This window comes from Clytia hemisphaerica, unplaced genomic scaffold (genome assembly GCF_902728285.1).
Source record: "Clytia hemisphaerica strain Z4C2 unplaced genomic scaffold, Clytia hemisphaerica genome assembly, whole genome shotgun sequence".
NCBI lineage: Eukaryota > Metazoa > Cnidaria > Hydrozoa > Leptothecata > Clytiidae > Clytia > Clytia hemisphaerica.
In genome coordinates, this window is record NW_027103358.1 from 112,008 (window position 1) to 137,037 (window position 25,030).

The 25,030-nt window shown below is 34.6% G+C and overlaps 1 protein-coding gene and 1 long non-coding RNA gene across 2 annotated transcripts; both read right to left on the reverse strand.

Annotated features, from left to right (window-relative positions):
* Positions 1-233: 233 nt before the first annotated feature.
* LOC136821105 (uncharacterized) lies at positions 234-9,288 on the reverse strand. Its single transcript, XM_067077335.1, has 2 exons — positions 826-9,288; positions 234-697 (listed from the first exon to the last, which is right to left on the reverse strand). The coding sequence occupies exon 1, from the start codon at positions 9,286-9,288 to the stop codon at positions 2,941-2,943; it is 6,348 nt and encodes a 2,115-aa protein (XP_066933436.1). The 3' UTR covers positions 234-697; positions 826-2,940.
* Positions 9,289-18,896: 9,608 nt separating this feature from the next.
* LOC136821092 (uncharacterized) lies at positions 18,897-22,744 on the reverse strand. Its single transcript, XR_010848684.1, has 3 exons — positions 22,519-22,744; positions 20,648-20,707; positions 18,897-18,927 (listed from the first exon to the last, which is right to left on the reverse strand). It is a non-coding gene; the product is annotated as an uncharacterized lncRNA (long non-coding RNA).
* Positions 22,745-25,030: the final 2,286 nt, after the last annotated feature.

Here is a 25,030-nt window from a genome sequence, read left to right on the forward strand (position 1 = left end):
AACGAACCAATTTCGGCAAATTTAGCAAATTCAAACGCAAAATAACTCAAAATTAGTTCTTTTCAAAATTTAATTAATTGCTACTATGACAAAATTAGTTTCTCGCCAAAATTAACTTTTTCTATAATCAAAGAATAAGAATGTCCTGGGTGGAAAATTTTCAAAAAATTAATTAGCGGCCCCCCCCGGCTATTAGGTACCCGAGAGTAGCTCTGGGTAAAATCAAATTTGCGTAAGTGTAAAATAATTTCATTATATACCTATTTATAAAAGTGAAACATAAATGGTGTAATAAAAAATCAAAACATATACGCTATTTAAACGGCATGTAGACGCCTTAAGTGTCTCTTTCAAATTCATTTTATCCTATAAATTTGCGTCCAAATTTTACTGTATGCATGTTTATGTACGTAAAAAACTATAATTGTGAATATCCATTCAATTGGAATATTGTCTTCAAAACCATATCAAAAAGTTGGCTTTCGTCTCATTAACAGAACTTATTATTGTATACTTCAATTTCTCTGATACATCTTTTCTGAAAGTATATCGCGCTTTCCTTCTGTGGTCTTGTCTTTTGATTTAAAATTACAAACGTCTTGGAACAAATTTGTGCACTCCTTTATTCACGGTTTGAAGTTTTGAAGAGGTATGCGATTTTGGCTACCGTTATGATGATCTATCGTCCAGCTGACAGCTAAAATAAAATCGTAATGATTGCGAACAAAAATAGCTTCAACATCAAAAGGGTTGCAAGGTTCTTACACAAGATGCATTTACAATTATTCGACGGATTTTGGGTATATAAAAGGTTGGTATTCTTACCTGGAATGTTCCAGAATATGGTGCAATCAAATCATCACCTACAAAAAGAGAAACAAGAAAAGGAGAAGACAGGGTCCAAAACTTAGAGCGGAATTTGCTACTATATTTTGATCTGATATGTTTGTACTACGGTCGTTTTTCCGGTTGTCTTCAAACGGCACTCGGAAGTGCCGAGCTAATTGCAGGCCAGTTTTGTGATCATTTTTAAAAAATTTATGACAGCATTCTCAATTTTGAGAATTCTTGAGAAGGAAATAAAACTCAAGTTGAATTTTCAAATAAGCAGAGAGAAAAATCGTATATTATTCTTAAAAGCAGTTAAAAGAGAAATATATGGATGAGGCGCCCCACACTCGCGCCTCGGTATGACCCAAAAATCGGGCCACACCATGGTCCATCACACCAACAGAATGTTACCTTTGAATGGAGTATTCCAGTAGTGAAGTTAACGTAATTGTAACAATAGAATAAAAACGATAAAGTGAGAAATCAAACAACCAGAATTTTAAACAAAATACCAATGGTTCTCCAAAAAAATCCATTAACTTTACAGCAAAAATTTCAACAAAATAATAACAGTTTTTCCAAAAAAAATCCATTTCTGGCTTGAAGTAAAAAAAAATAAACAGAAGAAATTCTAACAAACTACCAACGGTTTTCCCAAAAAGGTCCATTTCTGGCTTGAATCAACAGCAACTTTGCAGGAAAAATTTCAACAAAATACTAACGGCTTCCAAAAACAATCATTTCTGGCTTGATATAAATGAAACTGTAAAGCGAAAATTTTAACAAAATACCAACATTCCCAGCTTGAATCAACAACATCTTCAGTGAAAATTTTAACAAAATACTAACAGCTTCCAAAAACTTTAAATTCTGGCTTGATGCAAAAGAAACTATGGCTATGGCTTGCACTAATAACTGAAGCTTGAACAAGAAGCCAAAAAGATTTTGGCGAGGTAATAAGAAGCTTCAAAGGTAACATTCCGTCCTACTGATGGTCCCGACTTTCAAGATTGTGTACCTTTTGCTAAATATGGATCATCATCGTGTCGGTGATGATCCAGACTCTTCGGATTAAAAAACTCTCTGACTCGAAGAAACAGTAACCCTTCATATTTTGTTAGAATTTAGTTATGAGAGAGAAAAACCGTGGAGCCTTTTTTCATTTAGCAAAATTCAAAAGCTAATATAATAACAACCACAATCAAAAAAAGCAAAATCTGCAAAATAACCAAACCAAACCAGAATCTACCAAATCTGATAACAATCAAAACTGCCCATGAATGACAACCTTTCACCAAAGCTAACCAAGGAGAAGCCGAAAAATTGTGCAGTAGAAACATTACAAACAAACGAATAAAAAAATGCCGATTCAGAAACCATCAGGAACAACGTTAAAAATAAATTCAAAAGGATCGATCAATTACATAATATACAAAGCAGATGCCAAAATGTAACAAAGAACCAATATTTCATGACACAAAGAATGTACTCAGGAAACCACAATTCAGGAACTTGCTTCATCCAGCAAACTGCAGTTGGATTCTTGGTAGTCAAACCATCAGGAACAATACATTCAAAGTCATGGTGACACTGGTTAAATTACAAAAGCATTGGTTAAAATTACATTAACATGCAGAACCAATACTTATTAAATGTAACAAAGAACCAATATTTCATGACACAAAGAATGTACTCAGGAAACCACAATTCAGGAACTTGCTCCATCCAGCAAACTGCAGTTGGACTCGTGGACGGTAGTTAAACATTCCAGGTCATGATAACATTGGTTGAATTACAAAAGCATCGATTAAAAGTATATTAACATGTACAATCGACTCTGCTAAATGAAACAAAACACATTTCAAGACTAAAAAACATAACAAGGAAATCACTTGCCATTCAATCAAAATATTTTAAAATCTAACCATAAACTTGTAGAAACACAAAACTAATTCAAAGAAAAATTCAAAACATTGACAGAACGTGGATATTGGTACACAATCTTGCGTATAGTAGGTCTAAACGAACCCAAAAACAGTTTTAGAACTCTGTGACGAAAAAAGACGAGATCCAGATGTAAAGATATACGAAAGTTTTGGCAGATCAGTGCTAATCAACAACCGAATCTTCAAGTTGAACAACGTGACGAATTGTCCTTTTTGGGGCAGTAGAATCTGGTGACAGACGAGGAAAAACAGACATCGTTTCTGATGCAAAGCACTGTTTCAAATGTTGTCGGAATCGAGCTTGATTGTATAAAATGCTACTTGGATTGAAACCAAAAGCAATATCAGTGGCAAAGGCTATAACGAAAAGACCACAATCCTTACCCCCTGTTTGACGACAAACACTTTCATATTCAATTTCTAAATGTCCATTCTTTACATATTTTTCATAACACTTCAGAAGCTGTTTTTGGAGATGTTCTGTTGGTTCACTTTTCGAACTATCTAACAATATAACCTTCTGCCCTTTTGACCTTGAAAGCACCCAGTGATTCTCTTCATCGTGGTGAATCTGAATTCTATCTTCTCTGAAAGGATGGAACTTTGATTTGATGGCTGGTGAATCTAGTTTGGAAAGTGTCTCCTGAAGCCCTCTTAAACTAGGAAACTGCTTTTTGAGCATGATTCTAGCCCTATTCATAATATTGCCAGACATCAAATCACCACTGGAGATTCTAATATCATCATCTCTATTCCAATCAAAATAATCAGTTCGCAACTTGTCACAACCTGGTACAATAATGCTTTCATCAACATTATCTTCATCTGATAGGGTGATCAATTCTTCGGCTGATGCTGAAGCTTGTTTTCTGTCACTAGAAGAACGCAACTTAGTTGACTTAGCATCACGAGAAAATCGCTGCAATGTATCAACACTGGATTGTGAAATTTTGAGTCTTTTTTTCGTTGATTCAGAAAAAGTATCTACAGGCCTTTTGATGACGGTTTTTTTTGTAGATTCGATCTTTTTACTTTTTTTTGGAATGTTCTTTGCTGATTTGTTGATGGATTTTCGTTTACTTTGTACCTGTTTAGCTCCTACAACAGATGCTGTTCTGAACTCGGCAAGCTTTTGTTGAGAATTTAACTTTACAGTTTTTTGGACAGACTCGGTTTTTGATGAAGTGCTGGTTTTACTGGCCTTTTTTGAATTCCGTTGAAAATAATTTGATATATCACTCACTTTTTTTGAATCTTCAAGCCTTTCAACAGCAAACAACGGATCAGCAAACAACGGATCAGAAACTTTCAGTCCATCTCTTTTGTTGTAACGAAATGGCCTGTCAAAACATGAAGAGTCCAACCAAACCCGTTCCCCTTCTTCACCTTTGAATTTCACAAGATAGATGTAAAGATGGCTGTTTGGATCAAGTTTTTTATCAAATACATCATCAACCTCTTTAAATTCTGATGGAAGCAGTCCCTTTGACAACTTTTGGGCAATTTTCCGATCTTCGTCAATCATATAAGTCTGTCTCGCCATCCTGATTAACTCTCTTGACTTTTCCATGACAACCATGCTAGCGTTTTCACCTATATCCATACTGATCTCACTAAGGATGTTGGAGATTTTCAACCAATCACTGACAATTATTTTTTCAGAAAAACGATACTCATGTTTCTTTTGTGGTACTTCCTCTAATGGAATCAAACGACAGGTGACATTTTTATCATCACTGGATGCACTCATTATGGATTTTCCGTTGTTGTTCAAAGAAACAACCTTACAGACAACGATGTCGTTAGCAACTTTAGCAATAACGAAACGAAAAAGCAGGATATTATGATTCTCATCTATCTCTTTGCTGTCTGGTAAAAATTTTGAAGCAATGTGTCTACGCGATCGCTCTCTGGAAACATATTCCCTAGGAATAAGAATTTTCAACGCCTGTTTCAAATGAACACTGCTCAATTTCCCTCTAATTAACCTCGTTAAATACCACCTTTGATCCAAACGCTCTTCTTCTTTGACTTCGAGCTCTCCATCTGAAAGTTCAAGTTCTACATCTTGAGCCTTAACTTCAGTTTTCTCAAGATCACAATTCTTTTGTGAAGTCTCCTTGCTTCTAACAGAGACCACCCTTGCTTCTTCACTGGATGATTTCTCACCTGCTTTACAACTCAATGCTGGGGCCTTCTTGCTCTCAACATAGACTTTCTTTGTTTCCTCTTCTGACAATTTCTCATCTGCAAAAATCTCACAACCAGAGCATGATGGCTCAATACTTTTTGCGGAGGCTCTCTCAATAATTGATTCATCTGCAGAAGGTTCATTGGGATCCATTTCAAGCTTATCATCCTGGTCAGCTTTCTTTTGCTCATCCACATCTTCAGGGTTTAAATAGTCAGTTATTTTCTTCTCCTTCTTTTCTGCTTTGGAAGTTAGTAATTCACTTGGATTTAAATTCTTTAGCTTGTCTATCGCATAACCGTGATTTAAAGCCCCATCAAATTCACTCTCACAGGGTACGCCATTGTCAAAAGATTGTAAAAATCCAAAATCTCCATTTTCCTTGACAAAGTTAGCACCTTCAGGACATTGATTTTTGAACAATTCAATTCCCTTTCTTACTCCTGATCGAAAGGCTTTCCGTTGAGCATCTCTAAACAGTTCATATGAATCAGGAAATTTGTAGTTTGAATTTGAATCGACATTTTTCCATTTATGCGACAATCGTCTTCTGTTAGTAGACTGATGTTTTTTACCACCCCTAGCAAGAATACTATCCTCTGAAAATTGATTTGCCTGAACTTTAGATAATCTACTTGAAATGTCAGATAAAGTGGGCTGAGCATCCAAAGATTGGAGTTTATTAGTTTTCCCCTGAAGTTCACTGATAATCCTTTCTGTGGTTTTGGTACCACATTTAAATGGAGAAAGAGCAGAGGGGCCAAGATGATTAAAATGAGCAAAAATTGCTAGCATGTGGCAAGTGGCAGCAGTAAATAAGATTTCAGCTGTCTTATAACACCCATATGTAAGAAACATTCCTCTTTTTGATGGATTTTTTGCAGCACCACTTGTGGCATTCAACCTTTTTTTCTTTAATTCAAGAATCCTTCGCCAAATTCGAAAAATTGTTATTCCTTTGGAAATATTTTCCTGCATCAAGATTGGGTTTGAACATGGGTTTAAAAACGGGTCAAAAAGTGCAACAACACCTCTGATGTATAAGACAGTACCAGCAGATCCAGGTACATTTTCTTGGAGCAAATCAGCAACCGATGAGGTGAATACCTTCAAAGCAGCATCACTATTCTGGTCTAAATAGCGAGCAAACAAAAGATCATTGTTGCTGAAGTCACAAGAAACACCGCTATCGTCAGCTATTTGCTTTAACTCTTTCAAATGATTGATTGTGACAACATAGGAGCCTGCCTTTGATGGAAAGATGTTTAAGTCCAATGTTGTGTACTTCAGACACTTGAGGAACAAACGTAGATTATGATCGAAGTCTAAGTAAGCAATGGATGGAAGGGGTCCGAAATAAGGTGCTGCAAACTTACTCTCTCCTACACCAAGTGTTAAATACTTTACACCAACATCAATGATTTTAGACTGTGGTGTCATTAGTGCAACAGCAGCCGCAAGCTGAAAGCCTGCGCTGTCTGTACTGTGGCCTAATAGATTAACCGGATTCTCTCTCAAAATCCCATCGTTATCAAGGAAACAATGTTTTCTGATAACGTCCCAAATTTTAAGAAGGTTAGGGGCACAGTAGCCTGAATTTGCAGTTGGCCAAAACATGAACACTAATGGTTTTGATAAGGCACCTGATGCAGCCACAAAGTTATGAATAGCTGTGTCTTTGGCAAAAGTATTGGAAGACCTCATTTCCTTTATAAAACCCTTCAACGCAGAGAACTCATCCACAGAATTTTCTTTTGTTATAACATTTTTCAAGAATATACGCGAATCTTCCCATTTGCTAATATCAACATCCCAACATTTTCCAATCAGCTCAATTTCATTGTTCTTTCCAACTACAGGAGATAAAAAACGCAGTGTCCTTGCCTCATCAGACGCTTCTACAACTGGGCCACCACCATAAAGCTCTATAGCTTTATCAAAAACCTCCTCGTTCAAGCCAACATGCAATTTGTTTTCTTTGGAATGTTGTACCACACAAGTTTTGCTGGGTAAACAAAATAACTCCTTAAGGTCACTGTAGCTAGTCACTCCTAGTTTATTCTTGTACAGGACGGCAATATCTTTAATCAGAGTAGTATATTTGTGATTAACTCCTGATTTAAGTTTTCCCACAATGTTCTGCAATATTTCAATTTGAATACTGTCCCTTTTATTCTCCTGCTGCATCAGAGAAGCTAAATCAACAATCAGTTTTTTCACATCCCCATCCAAGCATGATTTAAGAATCATGCGCTCCCATGTTTTCATTTCGTTTTGCACCCTGTTGAACTTGATTTCTTTTCTAAGTACTTTATTGACATTTTCCATTTCCTTCACTCTTTGGGCCTCTTCTGTTTTTGTCGCATAGCCTGTTCTAAAGCCTGGTTTTCCAACTCTAGATTCAATGGTGTTAAGCTTACTCTTTTTACGTTTTCTTAACAGGCCATTTAAATCATCTCGTTGAGAAAAGCAATTTTCACACGTGTAAGGATGGTTACCAGTACTGACAGCCACACCAGTGCATACTGGATCCAGACTTTTGATACCTCCATTCAATGTGACTAATTTACCACCTATCATAACTTTTGCTTCTCCAGGGACAAACACTGACCTTGAAGAATCCATTTCACGATAACGTCTAACTTCTCTAGAATGCAGTTGCTCCCAAAATTTAAACTCAATGCAGTTCCTATGTCCTTCTTCGTCAAGACATTTCTTCCAAGGCTTTTTCTCTTTAAAAATTGTGACTGCTTGTTTTGTTCTTATTGACTTATTATCCCTGAAGCTATTTACAATGTCATGCTGCCACAAAAAGTAACAACCAACGCGTGTACCCTTTCGCTCAACTTCAAAAAAATCAGTAACAACTTTTTCACACTTTCTAGGCAGAAGATCCCCCATGACTCTTTGCTCAATGATGTAGTCAATGACATAGTTATGATGGGCTGATACTGCATGCTCATAGACTTGTCTGAAACCATGAAACTCACCTGTACCAACCATACAGCTACGGTCATGCAATTGAGCATATGGGGAAAAGACTCTACAAGTATTGCAAGAAAATTTAAGACTATTGGTATAGCTGAGCAAAGAAAACTGCGGAAAATGAATATTAGGAGCAAGGTCAACTATTGTCTTGTGCGCTGTGTTTCCCGTTAAAATAGGAGGAAAGGAACCCAATAAAAAAGATTTTATTTTCAATTCTGTGGAATTTTTGTTTGACTTAGCAGATTGTATAAACTCTTCAGCTTTTTGTGGTACATTATCTGCCTTTGGTAATTCTGAGTCCAAAAATTTTTCAAAGCTTTTAAATTGAATAGGCATATTAGCCGGCGTAATGTTTTTAAAGTTTTTGTAATGTCTTGAAAAAATCAAGTTGTTAAAATATCTTTCCTTTGTAGGTTGTCTAAAATGGAAATCTTTCTCTTGAAAAACAGGTTTATCAAATTTTGGTGTGTTAATGTTATTTGTTTTCTTGAAATATGCATTAATAGTGTTGGGACCAGCTTTAGACAAAATGTTGACTGTAATTTCTTCTGATTCTTCATCAAGGGTAGAAGAGCCACTTTCTTGTATGGCAAGTGGTGAATAGCACGTCTCAGTCAAAACATCTTCATTGAAATCATCATCAGAGTAACCAGAACTATTCATAGCATGCAAAGAATTGTTTAAAAGCGTACTTTCCACAGCACATTGATGCAAATCTTCGATAGAATCTGAGAAAGAAACTGAACTGCTGATATCCCATGGGTCACTTTTTGGTAAAGCACAATTCATACCTAAAATTTCTAAGTTAGGAGCACCAGCCTCAATTTGAACCTGTTTCAAAACACCTTCCTTGGTCTTCATACTACCAATATCGGACAAATTAGTAAAACAAGAATTAGCTTCGATGCAACTTTCAGGATGATTCAGGATGTCCGGATTGGGTGAATCAATAATAGAAGTATCATTTTCAGCAGAAACAGAGTCATAGAAAGAAACAGTAGCCCTGATATTTGGGATACCACTTGTGGAGGAACTATTCTCAGATGGAATTTTAGATGCAGAGGGAGCAACAGCATCACTTTGAACCTGTTTCAAAACACCTTCCCTGGTCTTCATACTACAAATATCAGACGCATTAGCAAAACTGAAATCAGCTTCGATGCAACTTGATTCAGGAGAATTGGAAGAATCAATAGAATGTGATGCCAGTGCAGAATTCAAGTGAAAAGTAGGGTGAGTTAAAATCAAATTCACAGCATTAGAAGAATCAGGAGTTTGAGACTTGAGTTTAGTAGTTAAAATTTCCTTAAGACATATTCCAGATATTTTCATTACTTTTTCTTTTCCCCGACGTCTAAATCTTTGATTTGTATAGGTTACTTCAATACCTTTCTTGGACAAAAGTGATTTAAATTTTTCGAGAAAGACATCTGCACTGTTTAAAACTTTTTTCTGCAGAGAACAATGTTCATTGTAACTTTTCAGTAATGAATTTAAAAAAGAAAACTTCCCTTGTTGGACTTTGATGGATTCAACAAACCAGTCTTCCAAGCTTGTATCGGATGCCATTTTAGCTGAAGATGAAAAAAGATAGTTTAATATGAATATGGTTACCATTTCTAAAATTCAATATTATCTTTAAAAACCAACCATCTACATAGTTCGGGGATGACACCTTCCAAAAAAGTGACTAAGGGGGAGGGGGTCAGAAATGTTCATTAAAAAGGGGGGATAGCAAGGAGGGGGTTGTTTAAGAAGGGGGGATTACATAAATTGTAAATTATTTTCCAGCACTGTTATGAAATTTGGTCTGCATGAAAGGAAGTTCTTTATTTTCACTAAAAAGTAGTATTATATTTGCCAGACTTAGTTTTCCTTTCTGTTTCCCTTCCCTTTTTACCATAGAAAATTTAGCCCAAAACCCTTGAGGAATAGGTATTTTCAAAGGTTGAGGGGAATGCCAAGAAGGGAGGGGGGTCAGACCCCTATCCCCACTATGATCTAACATCCAACCAGCATGATCTCAAAAGCAAGAGTAGATCCACACAAAACAAGTTACTCAGGAAAAATTGGCAATTTTTGCAAAATGAGGTGCAAGCATTGGGCTGGGGGTTTGGTGTTAAAATCTCTGATATCATGACATGGTGTTACAAAGATACTGAAATCTACTATTTTTTATCATGGTCAGGTTATCATGGTTATCTTGCAATGATATTAAATTGATTCTTGTAAAACTGTCAGAAATAAAAAAAGTAAAATCAGATGAAGTTAAAATTTTCTCAAGCTCTAGTAGCTTTCCATATAATGGCGCACTCATGATGTGGTTATATCAGTAGAATCTATAGTATCTTTTCGTAAAAGAGAGGTGTACCCAAAATAGAAGCCCTAAAAGTTTGTGCATAATTAGGCTTGAAAATAATTTTGTCACAACACGCTAATTATGCAGATTGTTTATAGCGACAATAAAAGAAACCTATTAACTCGAAATAAACTCCCTCAAGGCAGGGCAAGAGACCTGGTATATGGTGTAAAACAATGTTTTTCCATCTATTTGTTATATGCATAATATGCCCAGAGGAATGTTTAGTGCATATAACGAACCCTGTAACATAAAGCTCTATTTCATACTTTGACCACATGGTAATTATGTATCTTTAAATATCTTTTGCATCATGTAATATATTCATTATTTTTTAGACCCATTACTCCTGGCTTAATTAAGATGACTTTCCTTCACAAAATTTTGTTTATTTAATTCTGATCTGTAAATCATATGGGTACCCCAATATAAGTAGCCCAATTGGGGTATCCTACCTTTTAGGAACACTCATGACATAATAGTGCATTTTAACCAAAAGCATTATAATAAACAAAAAAGAACAAACGGAATATTTTTTGAGCACAATAGAAAATAACAGTTGCATTATTGATAGGTCTGATAAATGGAATATTCTTTTAATAAAATAATCAATTTATATCAAAAGGCATTCTCCTATTTTGAATAGTGGCTTTATTAAAGCCTCTAGAGATTTCTATCTATTTTCTTAGTTTTACTGCATTTTAATTAGTAATTTAATTGTTTTAGATTTTAAAATCGTTTTTAAGCTCAATTTTGTTTTACAGAAATCATTTGCCTTGAATGACGTATATTATACTATACGAAATATAGCTGTTTTTAAATCAAAATTTTCATCTTTTGCTTTGAATATGGCTTGATGAATTTCTCGAACTTGCTTTTATCCTTTATAATAGTGCTGTGGTGAAATGCAAGAAGCTTTAAATTCCTTTAAGTAGGACAAGGTACTGAAATACAAAAAACAAGCTACATGCTGAACGGAGCTACCTGGTACATGAAGCGTAATTAATGTTATAAGAAAATAGAAAAATGGCAACAATAGTAAGAAAATGCAAACTAAAAAATCAGAAAAAATATCAAGCTAATCACGAAAAATGTTCATTTTCCAAAATACGAAAATCTGACTTTTACAGTCGAAAAAATATCCTGGGAAAAAAGGTCTCAGCCACTTTTTAAAAGAACCTACCCTTTGTTTGCAAAAAAATCAGTAAACACTAATGAAGCAACTCAACGTAAAGTTTAAAAAACACCATTTTGAGCACTTCTTGGCCCAAATTTACCCAAATACTGTGTAATTATTTTTTTTGAAAATTAGGCCCCATCAGATTTTAGACATTAACATTTTATATCATTGTGCAAAAAAAAACAGAAAACATAGTCAAGCAAATCCCAAGAAATGCTTATTTTCCCAACAATGACTAAAGGAAATTTCCCAAATAGAAAAATTTGATTTTGTGCAAAATTTTGGAAAAAAAACTACCTCAAGGGAACTTATTTTGGTAGGAACTAAAATTCGCCAAAATTTAGAAAATTATTCAAAAAAATTCATTAATCGCGAAAATAAGTTCTTGCCAAAATTATAAATCTTCACGATTTTTTGCCACTCCTCAAAATTAGTTCCAGCCAAAATAAGTTTCCTTGAAGGTATGTTGGATGTTAAACACAAAGTCTATCCAAAGTCAAAATTTCTAAGCATTTTTGGCCCTTTTTGACAAAATTTAACTTTCCAGGGTTGTCGTAGACAGGAGCTGTCCTGTATTTTTATAATCAGTGGGAAATTCGAATTTAACGCTGTCTTCCAGGGGGGGGGGGGGGGGGGGGGCATTGAAAAAATTTGTCAATATATACCCTTGTACAAATATTTTTTGGAATTATCCGTTCAAATTATTGGTTGGCCATAAGGGGCTATGCAGATGCAGTTTTTAATGAGGTTTTGAAAAAACATATATGGTTTCATATGTGCTGCTTGTGGCGTTATGAGAAAAATTTAGCTTTCAGACCAAATTCTTCCTGAAAAAAAAACCTTCAAAATGGAAATTTTCCATAAATTTTGCCTTTTTTGCTCTTTTTCAGCTGGAAATAATTTTTCAGTTCAAATATTCTGAAAGCCAATTGAATTAAAAGAAAGATTTCATACCTAATTTCCTAATAATCTGGGAGTCTTGTCAATCTTTATGCTTCTTTGGTGTCATTGGCACTGATGAGTTTATCCACACAAAGTGATTTCAGCTCACTGTAATGTAAAGTATCAAACATTTTTTTTCTGATTTGCACGTGCATTATTTATTTTCTTCATAAATATTTAAAAAAATTACTGACCGCTACTAAGCATGCGCTACTATTGACAATTTGAACCGGGGGTTTGAAGAGGGCTATTCAGGCTAATGATCTAGAATATTCACGCAGACCTAAAAGCATGAAAATCATCTTCTTGTTAAAAGTCATCAAATAATACATATTTTCATTTTAAAATTTTCAATTTCGTTTTTTTTTCTATCATTTTCAATGAAACATTTTTCGTCTTCTTACCCCCGTCTCTGAAATGGGTGTAGTGTCCCGGGAACTCTAAATAAAATTTCGTGCTTCCACAATATCGTGCTTCATATTTTCATTCGGTTCCTCCTGTGATCTTTAGTATTTTCTTCCGCGCCCTTTTGAAGCAGCCGTCCCCGCCGCCTATTGTCTCGGATGTCAGTTACTCCATTCGAATCCGTATAAATTCGAATGCGACATGTCTCAAATTCAATCAGTCCACTTTAAGCCTGTACAAGGAACGCACAAGTTTTCACTCAAGTCAAGTGAGCATTTCATCATAATCAGCATGGGATCAGAACAAAGCTCAGAATATTCAGGTAAGTACTCCGATAACCAGAAATATTCTTAATATACATTTTATAAAACTCGGTAAATTTTTGTATTGTGGTCCTTGGGGTCCTCCTAAAGACACACCCTCACTCGCCCTCACTACGACGGACTGAAACTCGATACGTGTCGAGCGAGGGATTCGGATTCCCATTTTTTTTACGGCTCAATTCAAATGTTTTCAAGGTCGGAAATTTCTGTCGGGAAGGAAAAATTTTGCAATGAGGGAGAAACTTTTGGGGTAAATAAAACAAATCGAGCAGCTATCATGCAGTAATTTATCACTATTATTGATTTCAATCGGTTTCATTTTATAGAAACAAAGACCGTCGGCGTACATTCAGTGGTGGCACACCTCCAAATACGGAACGAGACGAACTGCGAAGTGGAGTTGAGTATCAAATGTCCGTCCCTGTTAGAATCAGACAAACGAAAAGTTCTTCTCAAGCGAAGACGACTTGCCCCAAAAACGACTATAACAACAAAGTTGGTGATCAAATCGAACCTTGATTCGAAAGAAGTATACGTGTGGGCGCATTCAAGGATTGGTGCCGAAAAGATTCAAGTTAATTTACATGACCAGGTCGTCCTAGATGTAGACGACGGAGACCTGGTAAAACTCGCATTATCAAAGCGGAGATAAAATGATTTTGTTGTATTTGTATTCTTTTGTTAATGTTTGTTTGTTTTTAGTATTTTTACTCTGTCTGGATATTTTTATGCCATAAAACATTATATGAGCGTTTGTATATTTTGCACGGCTTCTACTCACGTCCCGAGATATTTTCGGCTAATAAAAAGGTCTTTGATTTAAAAACTTAAAGTGAGAGTGCAATTTTGTATGAAAATCTTTCTCAAAACCTTTTTTAGTTTTACTGGCATTGTACTGAAATATCATAAAGAGTCTTAGGCGGCGTTAGTGTTGATACTTAGTAGATAATTTGAAGCGTGATGGTATGATTTATGGGTTTAATTTGTTTATTTACTTATAAATACTATGCATATAACTTTTTTGAACTAACGATTTTTAGGGTTGTGAAGAAATGACTGATTATATTTAAAACGTTGCATATGTTTTATTTAGTCATATTAGACGGAACCTCAAACCTACCTTTATTCTCTCCCTCTATCTATCCTCTATTTGACAAAAATCTACTTTTCAAAACAATTTGTTATAAATGTTTTTTTTTATAAGCATTGCACTTAAGCATATCTAGCTAGGCTCAGATATAGGGAAAAATTAAGCATATAGCAAGCATTTGCTTGAGCCTACAAAAATATTTTTTTCCTGTTTTTGGCTTTTTTTGGCTTGAATTTAATTTCCCTAAATTTATGCTTTAGATTTTAGCATCCCTTCAAGCATTTTTCAGCCTTATTAAGCTTTCGACCTAAGCATCTCTGAGCCTGTTTTCGGATTTTTGAATGCTTATAAAAAAAAAACATAACATGTAACAGTTTCATCATTGATGTGTATTTTGAGGGTACAATAAAGACATTTCTGAGCATAAAATTGAACAAAATATGAACTACCTTATCTTATCATCGGCCTTAATTATTAGTCGGCCCTAATTTTAGTCACCTCATCAAAATTTAGTCACTTGGTGGGGCCAACTAAGTTTTGGCCGATAAGGTAACTTTGAACGTGGTCTTATGAAATTCAGGATATATCAATCACTCTCTATCATATCATTACACATTAGCTAACTAGTTTGCTCTTATTTTTCGTGTTGACGATAATGAAATTTACAATTTTTGACTATAAATTTAAAAAAATCTCAGGAAAATGAAAAAATCACTGAAAAATATAGTATTAATATTGTATATGAAAATCTAGGTTAGGGTGATTATCACCGTATCACACTCATGTACAAACGGGGGGGTTGGGGTTGATGGAAACTTTTTATGAGAATTTGAAAAATAAATGACCGGGGAAAATAGTATTTTCCGCTAATCAGAGATGCCCCCCCCCTTTAGAGTGTCCGTTAATTGGAGTTTTACTGTATTAGTTTTGAATAAGCGAGGTGGGCGGAAAAAAATTGAATGTGCTCTAACTATGAAAAAATGTTTTTTTGTAATGCAGGTAAAAAAGTTAAAGATGGCGGGGAAGATGGCTTAAGGTTACTCAATGAAGTTCCACGCTGCTGCAATTTTGTGTATCCCAAAACTTTTTGACATATCATATTTAATAAGATCTTATTAGCCCTTCGAACATCTACCTACCTTCCTATTTCTTTTACTAGCCCCCCCCCCCTAAAGTCTTAAGATTGACAGGCGCTTCATTCAAATTTGAAATAAAAAATAAGAATGAATACAGAATAGTTGAAGGCGATTTGAAAAATTTTGCTTTGGCAACCTGCCTGATTGATATTTTACAGACCATAATGTAAATTTGTCTAATCTAAAGTCCATATTGACCGATTGACTCGTCCGATTTGATTGGGATTTATTATTCCTGAATCTGAAGGCCTCCTCGTCAAAAGAAAGGGAGGAAATAATGGAAAAGAAATGGCCCCATAAGCCCGAATGGCTAGAATCGAATCTAACCTTTCTCAGACAAGAAAAAGTGAAGACATAAAATATACGTCATATTTTCAATGATGGATTGAATCTAGCAATTCCTTTGTTTTCGTGAGATATTCTTTCCGAAATTAACACAGATATCTGTAAAGCCCGAAGGGCTAGATAGTAGGCAGCTTTAAGCTTTCTCCAGCAAAAAAAAAGTGAAGCAAAAATTTGACTTTTTAAATTTCGTGCCGATGGATAGGATCTAGCATTTTAATTGTTTTCGGAGCGTGAGATAAAAAAAAGTAGGCGGCAAACGCTATTTCACATCTCTCAAACCGGTGAAATTGCATATTTTAGTCACGTGACTCTGGTCGGAAATCCTTCCAAAGACGAGCTTCACTTTTTGACCAAGGCCGCAAATCTAGCCCTTCGGGCTTTAGAGATCTGTGGAAATTAAGCAGTAAATATTAGTTTCAATCTGTCATTTGTCTTGTGTAAAAACCAGACAAATCGCTCAAGGTGGCGCAACTTTGGTTCATTGGCTTCAAATTCTACCTAGGAATTTCACTTCTACCCATTCTAGGTTGAAGAAAGTTTAGCAATTTTGGCACATTTTAAAATTTTTTCCATGTATTAGTTATATTAGTAATTTGATTAATTAATTATTAATTTGATACTGTCTTTTATATTGACTTTTGACTTTATACCTCCATATCTCGATTACTATTCCAAAATTAAAAAATGAAATATAAAAATTTAAGTTTGCCTTTCCTCTTTACCGTGAAAATAGAAATTAGATAAAATTCAAAATTTTTCGGACACAGTTAGCCTTATACTTTTTCGTGGACCACCCGGTACAGTAAAGCCTTTACTGTACCGGGTGGTCCACGAAAAAGTATAAGGCTAACTGTGTCCGAAAAATTTTGAATTTTATCTAATTTCTATTTTCACGGTGAATTTAGAGAAATGATTTAATTAATCCCTATCACAGAGGCTACAAAGATCGAAATTTCGGATTAATCCAGATTTAATGATTTTGAGAACTTACTTACTTAAAGTAGTAACACTCACACAATGAACTTACAAGAAACCCCCCCCCCCCAGCAGACCCTCAATTCACGCTATCACGCAATTTTTTTTCGAAATTCACGCATTCACGCAAACTTTCCTCGAGTTTCACGCAATAACCCGATTTTTCAGAAATCGGAAAAATGTTTGGGAAAAAATCGGGGAAACATTGAAAAATCTGCACATAATCGGTGGAAAAAAGGGAAAATTCACGCATTCTCGCAATCAATTAGCACATTTTCATGTTCACGCAAGTTTTTTCAATTCATTTTTTTCCCAATTTTCACGCATTCACACAACCGAAAATGGCCATTCACGCAATCACGCAAACCGCTGGGGGCCCCTTACAAAGACATTAAATGTCAAGGGCAGAACCAAGAAAAACTAATCAGCAAGAGGCAAGAGGGAGTATTAATATGTAGGTACTTGAGAATAAACGTCTTTTTTATAAGCAAGTGTCTGCCCCTATCTATATCAGGATTGCAATACACACTTTTTTTATAAGAATGGTGTAAATCCATATTATCATAGATATTCTTAACTTTTTTGGGAAAATCATTCTAAAATTCAGACTAGATTTAACATTTAAGGCATACGTCTCAAACATAAAATGGCATTTTTGTGGAAGGAGTAGGCATTACTTGGGGGTAATTGACAATTTTTAATTGAAAATGCTCTAAAAAGGGCATTCTTAGCTTGAGTAGTAAAATTCCATGATGGTTGTAATTCTTAGCATATTCTCAATTGTTTAGCCATTTTCATCATTATAAAGTGTATTATATTCTTATAAAAAAAGCGTGTATGCTTAGCATGCTGGGTTATTGGACTGTTCCACATAAAGTCTATCTCGAATTAGCTGGCAGTGTTTTTCCAAAGCTAGAATTCGAATTCATTAGCAGTTTTGTGTTCGTCAAGTAGATAATCCGGAATGGAATATTATCAAAAAAGAAAAAATTCAAAAAATGGAAAAAAGGAGATGAAAAAGGGCTCTTTTTCTGTTGTTTTTTTATGTCAATCATTGATAAACTTTTGACTATATCTTTCGATGGAATAATTTTTTTCATAAATTTTTTTTACATTAATGTTCTAAGATCAAAGAATCACTCGTGTGAAAATGATAACTACATATGGCACAATTATTGAAGAAATTGATTTTCTTCTTCTTCATTTTCCGATCTTTTTTGAGTTTTTTCTTTATGACAATATCCCACTCCTATTTGTCTTTTCAACGAACACAAAATTGCTACTTAATTCAAATTCTACCAGAAGTTATTGAGGTTTGAAAAAACACTGCCAGCTAATTCGAGATAGACTTTAATAGCAGGAATCTTAAAGAACATTTTCAAGCAAAAGAGAAAATTCACGCGAAAAGCAAACCAGATACTCTCGGGTACCTAGAAGCGGGGGGGGGGGGTCGGAATAAGCGGGGGGGGGTTGGAAAAACTCTCAAAACTTGATAAGTGGGGGGGGGTTGGAATAAGAATGTCCTGGGTGGAAACTTTTCGAAAAATTAATTAGCGGGGGGGGATGGCTATTAGGTACCCGAGAGTACTCTCTGTAGAAAAAAAAAAACATCTTTCTTAGACCCCTAGAACTTAATTTTTTATTCCCTGAAAATGTTCAACCAACCCTTAAACAATAATTCAACTTTGGTCGATATTTTATGTTTATGAACTATTCAGAAGGTTATTGAGCATTTTATATTAAATCTCTGATTAAATAGACCAAATTTAATAAATGAACAATCGAATCGAAATTTAAGTCCACTTTCCAAGGTGCCCATGGAAAATATTCAAAGACTTTGAGAAATTTACTTGAAAGAGCACACCCATTAAGTATGTATGCAATATTTCCTTCATTGAAGACGTGCGATTACATTGAAAGCAGATGATTCTTTCAATTGTCTATTTCTGTCTATTTCTATACTTTTATCAACCAATTGAAAATAAGCATTATATTTTCTCCAGCATCAGTTTTATCATTGTATATCATTACGTTGGTTTCTAATGTTCAAAATTCTTTCAATATCCATTGTTATTGCATACGATATCTGACTGTTTCAGCTTCGAGCTACTGGTCTACCAAATTGCAGCCAATTAAGCAGCTGCCAACTGTACTGATAAAGTTGCCTGAATTGTTGTGTGAATTTCTCAATGATTGATGTTGATAGCTTGTTGAATCTGAAAAGAAAAAAAATAGATACGCTTTTGAAGAGGTTCATCCTTGCAAATTAATGACACAACCAAAAAAATGAAAAACTTAGGTGGTCTCTTTTACAGCACTATCCAGTAAAAGAATCAATATTAATTTCTAAAGATAAAACTATTTCATTAATGAACACTTAATCTGTAAGATATTTTGATTGATTTGAAAGCTGATATCGGCACATCATATTAAGAACTGAAAATTTAAATGGTAATATTTCCGAAAGCCTTTGCAAATCCGTTGTTGTCCAAAAATACACTTTTTCCAGGGGGTACACAGCTGCAGGGTAATGCTGTCTAATTTTGAATCTCAAAAATGTTTAACAAAGAAAATCAAGAAAATATTTTAAAATCAACAGAAATGGCAAAAAATTACCTATCTCAGTGTAGAAGATGAGGGGAAAATTATTTCAAACTCAAATTATTTCCAATTGACTCGAGCATTGTTAATTAAATTAAATTAATTAAATAACCACCCCAGGGATTTGCCCAAGAATCAAGTGTGCCAAATTTCAGCCAAATCTGACCATTTTTGAGTCTCCAGCCTGTCCCAAAGTTTTCCAAATTCTAGCTCAACTGATGTTGAGAATTATTGGTTTTATTAATTTCGAAAGTTTCAATTTCAACTTTGCATCAGAAAAAAATTGACAACTTTTGTTACAATCAGCTACTACATTTATCAGCCAATGAGAAAATGTCAATAGTTTGTTTTTACTTCTCTTTAGCCGTTTTTTTTACCCAAATTTGCCCGGTCACATTCAAGGGTTTATGGCATAGTGTCCTCCCCCCCCCTTTATAAAGGGGGGGGATTCTGATTTTGGCCCTTTTTTTAAAGTATGGGGGAAAATGAAAAATTTGAAATTTGCTGGGGGAAAATAAAGAGGGGGGAAAACCATAAATTTAGGAAATTTTGACTGGGGGAACTTCACTGATCTCAAGGTGATCTTGTTGAACCTGTTTAAGCAATAAAATCAGCAAATCTTTTGGGATAAACCAACTTTTCAATACAATTTCATTTTTCCAGCACTTTCAAGGCTATTTTTTCAAGCTTTCCAAAATTTCAAACTTGATTTAAGGCATTTTTATGTTAACCATATGGGGAACCGCAAAATCTTCAAATAGCTGGGGGAATTCAAAAAAGAGGGGGGAACCGAAAATTTTGAAATATGGTGGGGGAAATAAAAGAGGGGGGAATGGAGAAAAATTTTGATTTTTAGCGGGGGGAACCAACCCAGGAGGACACTATGTATGGTCATGTACCTTTGTGCCAAAAATCAGAAAAAACTAATGAGCCAATCTCGAGAAAAGCTGGTAACAAACACACGCACTAACGAACATGGGTTAATTTATAAAAAAAAGTGCTCAAAAGAATTCAAAATGTTCAAAATCATTTTAATAGCTGCTTTTATCAAGCTTTGTTTTTCTCAGATTTTTTGTTCCAGACTGGAGCTTAATGGAAATTTTGAATTAACTTTTTGTTGCATGTTGAAAGTTTCAAAGTTGAAATCAAGTTGAATGAACACTGCCTTTGAATGATATGATTTGAGTAAAGGCTTATATGGATGAGATGCCTTTTTTGTTATTTTGCCAGCAGCATATCAAAGAAATTGACAAACAAAGACCAGCAGGACTTTCATAACTTGTCTCAACTAGCTACACCCTAGCACTTTGCCCATAAGAACAATAAAAATCATACCGATTTCTTCAATTTTGATATTGTTGAATTCAAATTCATGTCCAGGTCATTGCTTGAAAACTGGAATGAAAAAAAAAGGTCTGATCAGAATTTCCCAGTATGTAAAGACACATTTTGGATAGTACTTTTAAAAATAGTGCCTCATACCGGGTTATGCACAATTTCATTTCATCTTTCAATGCATTTCCTTAAAGTCATTACAGCTTAAGGTTTTTGCAAACTTCAACAACACTATACTTTTTGGCAAACAGTACCAGTCAACTATATTGAGAAGAAACTTTGGCTTTTGGTGTAGCTAAATGTCTGTAGCTTTCTGTTTATCTAATGATCCGTTTTGCTTTTTTAATCAAGCATAAATTATCTCAAAGGAAAAGTATTGCCGCTCGCAAAAACGCCTTGAAAGAAGGAGCGCGTCACGACATATCAATCCCGAGAGATAATTTCATTTTAGAGAAATGACAAGATATAGGTAACTCGCAAAAACGCCTGTCACATAGCTGTTCATTTTGAAATATATCTATAAATATTAATATAGCCATAACATATAAAAAATGAAAAGTAAAGTGTAAAGAAGCTAAGCATACTTTGAAAAAATATATAAAATATCATGTACTGGAAAGAAGTAAAAAATTCAACTTAGTTCGAGGAGCGCGTCATCACCCATAATCTTGTATCCAACCCCCTCATTTTGAGAAATAAATCTTTTGGATCGTTTAAGTAAAAATCACCAAGCCTTCCCAAAAATCTAAGAAACAGCCTAGTCAGAACAGTTAATAATGTATCATGCATTCATTGAAGTTTCATCCTTTTAATAATATTATAATTATGTTTACCTGTTTACTTTTATCATTACTTATTACTTTTAGTAATTTATAATTTTAATGAAAATGTCTCTGATGAGCAACGCAAGCACTCATAAATGATCAAATTGATCATAATTTTACACTTACATATCGATTAGAACCAATAATCAATAACTAATTGACATAAAATACATTTTTAAAAATCAATTAGCTATTGACTAGCATCAATTGATATTGACGAGCAATCGATTTTTATGGATGAGGTATCAATTACTATCGATCAACTTTTGGTATTGGTTCTGTCGATTAACAATCGATCATCATCAGGTACCTTCAAGTATCAATCGTAATGGATTTTTCATCAATTTTTATCGATTTTTCATCAAGTATCCATATTGATTAATGATTTGATTTCATTGATAACACACAATATGTCGCATACCCACAACACTGCTGACACAATATCAATGTAATAAAAATGTGGCCAAAGGTTAACCAAAAATTACTTCCCAGAAAATACAGTTTGTATTTCACAAATATACCCAATAATTAAACCCCTCCTTAAGCTGCTGCACTGCAGACCTACCTACAGATAGCTGTGAAGCTAACACAAGTTTTAGACCAAATCTTTAAGATCAGTTGAAAAAATTATATTGCACTTCAACTCTTAAAAAGATGTAAATAGTGTACCTTATTAACCATTTTAATCATTGGCACGGAAAGTGATGTATATTTAAAAATCCAGAGACATTTAAAGGGATAATCAGATGGTTTGAGATTTTCTGCCTGAAAAAACTCCTGTGGTTTTGAGTAAAATCGCCCAAACTTTTGTCTAACTATATTCTAAAGTCAAGATTTAAAATTTCTGAAAATGGGTTCTCATACGGTTCTTACGTTGTTTTACTAAAAGTCAAAAACTTGTAACTTATCTCAACTTTGGGAAATATTTAGGCAAAAATATTTTGAGGTTTTGTTCAGGACAAAAGAAAGATTCCACATGCCAAATATCCCAAACCATCTGATTATCCCTTTAAGGGTTGAAAAGTACAAAAGTTTGAAAATACATGCCTGGTCTTGCTTGTCAGTTTTCGAGTTTAGATGTTTGATTTTTTCAGTGTTCTTGTTGAATGTTTTTATCAAGAGGATCGTCCATTTTTGCTCAAATAACCACAAAAATATCTTCTCCAGTTTCTTTGAAAGCGTTTCATATAGTCAATCAGTGATTTGTGTCAAGGATCACGATGTTAGGTTAAGATTTAAAATAGCTTTAACTTTTGCAAACTGAAAGTTCTACTTCGCCACCAACTAGAAATGAAATACATTCGCGCCACTCTGCTACCATTTTGCAAATTATCTTACTTCGTGTAAAGACGGGGGTTACTATATAGTTTAATTTCATGATGACGCTGTCATTTTATATTCTACTACTTTCATGATTTTGTAAAAAGTTCTCATTTGAACTATGTAGTTCTCTAAATTGTGAAAGTTATGGTAGAAATTATTTTCCAATTTTCCAATTGCTATCATAGCTTACATTTTATGTTACCCCCGTGTTATTAAATCAAATTAAGACAGCTTGGAACACAAATAGCTCCTGGAAAGTACCCTACTGTAGAGGAACAGCTCATTTTTTAATTTTTTTTTAATTTGCGAGCAAAAAATTGAGCTGTTCCTGCTCCAGTAGGGCACTTTTCCAGGAGCGTCTTGTTTTAAACTGTCCAAGCAGCTCCAAAAAATCGACCGGAACAGCTCTAATTTTCTAGCTGGCTAATTCAAGGAACAGCTCTAAATTTCCAGTTGGCTAATTCAAGGAACAGCTCTAAATTTCCAGTTGGCTAATTCAAGGAACAGCTCTAAATTTCCAGCTGGCTAATTCAAGGAACAGCTCAATCTTTGAATCTTTTTGTCCAGAAAAAAAACTTAGTCTCAATCGGGAACAGCTCCAGATTTCCAGTTAGTTGGCTACAGGAACAGCTCCCAAGTTCTATATCAGTTGTGAAAATTACATGGAATCAACCCGGAACACATGTGAATTTCCAGCTGGAGAGCTGAGATAGAACTTTAAGGATTTTTCCAGGGAACAGCTATGTATTTCCAGGAGCAAATTTTTTGAAAATTTCCCGGAACACCTAGGCCATTTCCAGCTGAGGGGGGTCTCCGGAACAGCTATTTCGTCTTTTGCCCTCGGTGGCTGCTTTCGTGTATTTATCCGCCTCCCCTCAACGCAGGAGACCAAGTATATATGAGAAAATAAGGCCTAGCTTTGGTATACTAGAGCAAAAGTACTCTAATATAGTCTAGAGAACATCAACTGAACTATTCAACTTATGAATTTAATTAACAATTTAAAATCAATAATTGTTGGTGATTGAGTACTATCAAATAAACTATGCTGCGTTGTCAAATAAGTTGGTGCCCAGTTAATTGATTGAAGCAGTCATATTCTCTTTCTTATCCTTCATTCTAAATTTCTTTCGCAGATGTTCGACATTTTATATAAATGTTGAAGCAAGTGGGATGTCGCACAATTGGGCTTACAAACAACTGAGCACTCATTTTTTCAACAGTTCATTGTTGCTTGACAGTTATTGATAAAATGTACTTTCAAACAAATATCATTCAAATGGAACCGAGGATTGAACCAGTCAAACCTAATTGAACAATCAACCGATTGAAATTCTATTGCCAAAAGCGATAATAATAATAGAATATTACCACAATTGATAAGCCACTTGCATTTGAGTGGATTTGAATTTGAAGGATGTCATATTGAATAATTAAAAACTCGGGCTTCAAAACAATGAAATCATTAATGTATATACACTTAAAATAAGTATACATTAATGTGTTATCATTTTTTTTTTGCTTTTTAAGTTTTTATTTTTCGACATAACATCCTAACTAGCGACTTATCATGAAGTCAGTAACAAGCATCAATGGAGGGAAACTTGCTTAGCCCTCAAATGAATGATCTAGCTGGTCATTAAAACACAAAGTAAAGTCGGTTGCAATTTTTTTGTAAATCAGGTTTGTTTTGATTTAACTTTGTATTTTAATGATTATGTTGTTGAACGTGGAATTTCTGACCATATATATAGGAATGTCAGAATCCATGACTGACAAAAGATTTTTTCCTCGCTGTCAACAAAGCAAAAAATTTAAAGGTTTCAATCAGCGATTCCGACCTTCATATTATCCTTATTCCCAACTACCCTAAAAAAGAGTGTTGGAATTAGATGAGACCTGCAGTAGACCATGAACAAAGATACAACCTACAGGTCAATTGGCAATTTTGAACTTTAAAAAGTCCTGAGTTACATGATATACACAACCCGAACAGGCCCTACACATGTTCAGGTCATGTTTCAGAGGTAAAAATCCATTTGTGGGCGGTTTGTGGCCCAAACTCACTTGGCCCAATCATCAATGTTCTGCCAAAAGAATGTTATGCTATATATTTTGGTTTCAACATGACACCCCAAAAATGTTTGAGGTTTGTTCAGGCAGTCAGGCTAAACTGTGCGTTGTACAAAGTTCCGCTTTCAGATCAATTCCCAGACTACCGTTGGTCTAATATCGA

Bases quoted from the DNA above. Each gene is read 5' to 3' on its own strand.
- LOC136821105 (XM_067077335.1), bottom strand. From the start codon at position 9,288: ATGAAAATATCTGGAATATGTCTTAAGGAAATTTTAACTACTAAACTC.